Raw genomic sequence first — 4,713 nt, forward strand, 5'->3', positions numbered from 1 at the left:
GGAGCAGCATCCCCGCAGCCCATGGGGGAGCTGTGCCAGCGCTGATGGGCATTCCCCAAGGAACTGTGGCCTGTGGAGAGCTCACGATGGAGAGGGGCTTTTTCATCCGTATCTCCTCCTCCCAGTCCCAAATTACAAATCTACATCAGGTATGTAATCCTTATTTCTAATATGATTATCAACCTTCTGTTTCTTTTTTGATACCTATTGAGCACTGGATTGATGCGCTATGATTTTTTTCATAAATCATCTATTTTAAACCTAAGATCTCATTCCTAAGTGGTAACAGTCAATTCAGAGCCCCTTGTATTGTACACAAAGTTAGGGTGTTTTCCCCTTATTTGCAACATTTATCTATATTGAATTTAATCTCCCATTTTATTGACTATCCATTACCATATTGCTACTAGGTGCAGTTGTTCCCCAACTCTTACAATAGTGAGCCCTCCTCTTTACTACTTTGATTAACTACAATGACTAAATAGTTACACTTTGCTATTTGCTAAGCAAGATAATTAGTGAATACGTTGAACAGCACACTCCCTAATATTTCTGGCATCACATCCTTTAAAGCATTAATGTAGCTCTCCACAGAGTGGTACAGTTATATTTGTCTTCAGCACATACGTAATTGATAATTACCTCTTTCATGTGGTTCTGCTGCAGAAAACTTCGCAATGAATCCACTTCCAGCAGTATTAGCATCTGAAGTCATCTGCACCAACATTTTATTGCTGTTAGATACAAGGGCACCTGGTTTCACAGTACCACAGAACCTGCCGATGCGTTGTCCATTGGCATGGCCATTGTATATATCCACAAAATCATATCGGCACAAGTTGTCACTTTCCAGGTCTAAATATCTAAAAGAAAGAACCACCACTTTTCCTTCTGGGACCTGCAGAGAGAGAGAGGGAGGGAGGGAGAGATGTATCCTGAAGTGTGACTGACACCACATATCTATCTGATCCCAGTATTTGCATGAGTATTTGCATATCCTTCACTTCTCGCTGGGTAAGCTCATTTTGCCAACTATACTGTGGGCAGAGTGGTTTTAAAAATCATATTGGAGCTATCATAAAAACAAAGCTCTGACCATCTCTGTTGCCATTATCTTCTTCCCGATCTGCAGCATCGTCCAGACAGGCTGTAGTGGATTATATACCATCACCACCCAGTTCAGCTTGGCATGTTTCTCTGATTTGCTGCTGAAAGTATGCAATCAGCCATGCAGCTCCCTGCCACCAAGTAAGGTGAGGAGGACGAGATTAGTATGGTTTAAAAAAAAAATTGGAACGAGCAATTTACAATTTTGAGCAAATGAAACGGCCTCTCTTACTTGCTGATTTGTGTCATAAAATTTCATAGTTTGAAGGGTTTCTTTTTTATTTACTAACACACGACTTAAATTTATAAATAAAACTGCAAACTTTATGGCTAATGCTGTGCAACCCTAATATTTAGCTATTGGAGTGGGTACATTTAGCTTGAAGGCTGCAGTGAAAGATTTATATTTGGAAAGAATACGTAAAACTATAAACAGTTCAAAAGAACCATTAGTGGGTGTCCTCAATACAGAAAAGAGTTTTGTTTTCTGAAACATCTGAGGAAACGTAAGACAGGGCAAATCTTACATGTCTGCATTTGTGGACATTGTGAAAGAGGCAAGAGTACTGAGAAGGATATAAATTAAGAGAGCATAATAGTTTACAAGGAGGAGAACATTTCCTGGGATAGAGTTGCAAGCTTTTAAGAGAATAAGCAGCATATTGAGAAGTGAACACTATTCTAACAAAGCACTCAATGCTATTTAACAGGACAGGAAGAAGGAAACCAGTATTTTAAAGTACAGAGGGACCCTAGACAGCCAGAGTGTAATTATCTGCGTTCAATTCATAGCCTGGTAGAGTGGTTACCTATTAAAATAATTGCAGCTGTTCTATTTTACTGAGACACTGCTATTGTTTTCTGTTTTAAATATGTAACACACATTTAATGTATCTGCAGTAAGTCCGTATTTAAGCCACTTTATTTAAGAGTTCATGAATCTTTTCCTTCCTTAACAGTGACTCATTTTAAAACACCAGTTTGAGATAAACTACAACTAAACTGTTGCTATATGAAATTGTCAAACTGTGTTTGAATTCTGTGAGTTTCAACAGTTAAAAATGCCTTGTCAGATATAGATGGAAGTGACCACTTAACCCACAGAAGATACTAATGCAGGCAGCAGCTCTACATGTAGTGCAAAAAGTGCTGTAGATGTGTTATGGTTACTCATTCTTGCGGCTGCTTTTATGTCTGGTGCTGATACTGATCCTGCAGCAGGACAGAACTTTTGCGTGAGCTGTTTTCAACTGGCTGGGCCCCACGTACACACTGGCTGATCAGCCCCACTGCAGTTCCTATTGCTGGTTTCAGAGTATTTTCCTTTAATCCTTGTTGAAACTTCTCTCAAAAATGCATTCAGTTCCCCTGTGCTGACGTACATCACCACTACTACTACTACTACATCAAAACCACAAAACTCATCTAACCTTACCCAGAAATTCCAAAGCACAATGACTATGTTTTAGAAAACTTTAAAGCCAGATGTGAGGTTTAAAACTCATACTACAGAAGTGAGCAAGCCCTGTAACTAGTATCAGGATAGAACCCACGTGTACCCACTCGGCGTAAGTCCAATACAGACACATGGTCATATTGTAAGATATACTGCTAGTATCAGAATAGAACCCACGTGTATATTTACTTGGCGTAAGTCCAATAGGGACACATGGTCATATTGTAAGATATACTGTGAAAGCAGTATGACTCCTTGAATCGCTGCTCTCATAACTAAATCTCTTATTATTACATTCACTTGTCTTCTGCTCTGAGTCACTAAGAAGCATTAAGACATGGTCATTTTAACAGAAGAAGAGCTAAAAGGAATTTGGTATTCCTGTCAGAAGACCTGAATGTTAATAATGGCTGTAGGACAAACTCTATGTGACTGGACAAATCAGTTCAAAAATGCTGGCTGTAAAGTTAGTCAGATAAAGTCAGATTTAGGCAGCTAAATTTAAGCAGCCTTTTTTTCCAGAAGTATGTATGTAAAATAATATATGCTCTTTTGGGGTGGAATACTCATTATTTGTAAGTTTGTATAACTGGTACAACAGAGTCCAAACGAGGTGACCTTTAAAGGTTATCATGTTTTAAAACAAACTGAGCTGTTATGTCTACAGTGAAGATTGTCCAACATCTTCTGCTACAGTGTCTTGCAGCTTTGCTACAATTTACCCGTCCTTAAGACATTTCCCCTTTCCGTTCCACTGTTTCTGAAAGTTGAGCACAAGTTCCCCTATCATATTTGATGAAATAGTTTTGTCAGTGCTTATGAGATTTTTCCCTACTTTCTCAGCTTGAATTCCTTCGTTGAGTACCCCTACTCCCTCCCCAAGTTTGAAGAAGAAGTTGAAATGCGAGAGGTGGCGGGTTCTGGGGTAAGAAAAGGTCTTTTTGCTGTTCTTGTAGAAATGCACTCAGATTTAGCCCAGTGGTTACCCCTCAGAGATACTGATGGGTGCTCACTGCAGCTCTGTTCCACAAGCACACCGAACCAGCGCTGCTCTGCTCACACCAGTCTGAAGGCACTCAGTCCTACTCCCAGGAATTCCACTCTCTTGTGATGCCCCAGGTGGGGCACCAGGAACTGGGACGCGGGACTGACCGGCGCTGGAGAGGGAGGGGATGCTGGCAAAGCAGCCAAACTCCAGACTGCCAGCCAGCCCTTCACTCTGTCTGGGGTTTTCTGTTTCATGGTGTAAGTAATTCTGTGCAATGTTGTACACTTCCTTCTCCACTCTCCACCACTGACTATGTTATACTATACTATGTTACATTATCTAATTATATTTCATTATAGTTTTTAATCTCTCTAGCTTTTATTAGTTCAGTCTACTTGATCTTAGTCAAGCCTGTTCCCCATAGATGTACTGAATTTCTAAGTTTGGTTTCATGACAGTTTGTAAGAAAATGTTTAGTAAAAACTCAGCCACACCGTCATGAGTGTTTAACAAGGAGCATACTCCAGATTTTAGTTGCCAGAATAATCCTTGCTCACATTTAGCTGAATTTGGGGAGTCATTTACAGAAATGTGTGAACTGGGACCCTTAATCACAGTCGCTACTTACTGCCATTACTTTATAATATAATGTCATTGCTTATTAAAAGAATATTTTTCATTATTCACAAAAATAAAAAATTTGTTCCAGCATGTTAAATTAATTAAAAGTTTGTGGTCTGACCAGATGACACTCAAGAGTGCAGAGGATGGTGGTTCCACGTTCTGGCAGCAGCCACTCCAGTTTGCAGCTACTCCCAAGGAATCCCACCCAAAACACAGGCATCTTTGCAAAACAATACTTTTATTTCATTTCTACCATTTCCCTTTTTTAAGTGTTGAAAGCTAATGTGCTAAAATCTGCCAATGTTTATCCTAGGACATTTAAAATATTGCTCCATGAGAAACACAGGGGAGAAACCAAAGGCCAGCATGACTCAGTATTGTTTACTTTGAGCCACGTCCGAGCCTGATGCAGTGAGATGATGGGATACCTCAGAGGAAGAATTGGAAGGAATTGCAGCTCCTAAGAAAAAAAAGAAAAAAAAAACAAAAAAAAAAAAAGGGGGGGGGGGGGGGGGGGGGGTCAAAAGGAGAATAAATT

The 4,713-nt window shown here is 39.8% G+C and overlaps 1 protein-coding gene across 1 annotated transcript in view; it reads right to left on the reverse strand.

Moving 5' to 3' along the window:
* The window catches only part of PCOLCE2 (procollagen C-endopeptidase enhancer 2), a 56,479-nt gene that overhangs the window by 16,404 nt on the left and 35,362 nt on the right, over window positions 1–4,713 (reverse strand). Inside the window, exon 4 of the mRNA XM_009890385.1 lies at window positions 643–898. Within this exon, the coding sequence (XP_009888687.1) occupies window positions 643–898 (256 nt within the window). The remainder of the gene's footprint in view (window positions 1–642; window positions 899–4,713) is intronic.

This window comes from Charadrius vociferus, unplaced genomic scaffold, assembly GCF_000708025.1.
Source record: "Charadrius vociferus isolate BGI_N301 unplaced genomic scaffold, ASM70802v2 scaffold650, whole genome shotgun sequence".
In the NCBI taxonomy this organism is placed as follows: Eukaryota; Metazoa; Chordata; class Aves; order Charadriiformes; family Charadriidae; genus Charadrius; species Charadrius vociferus.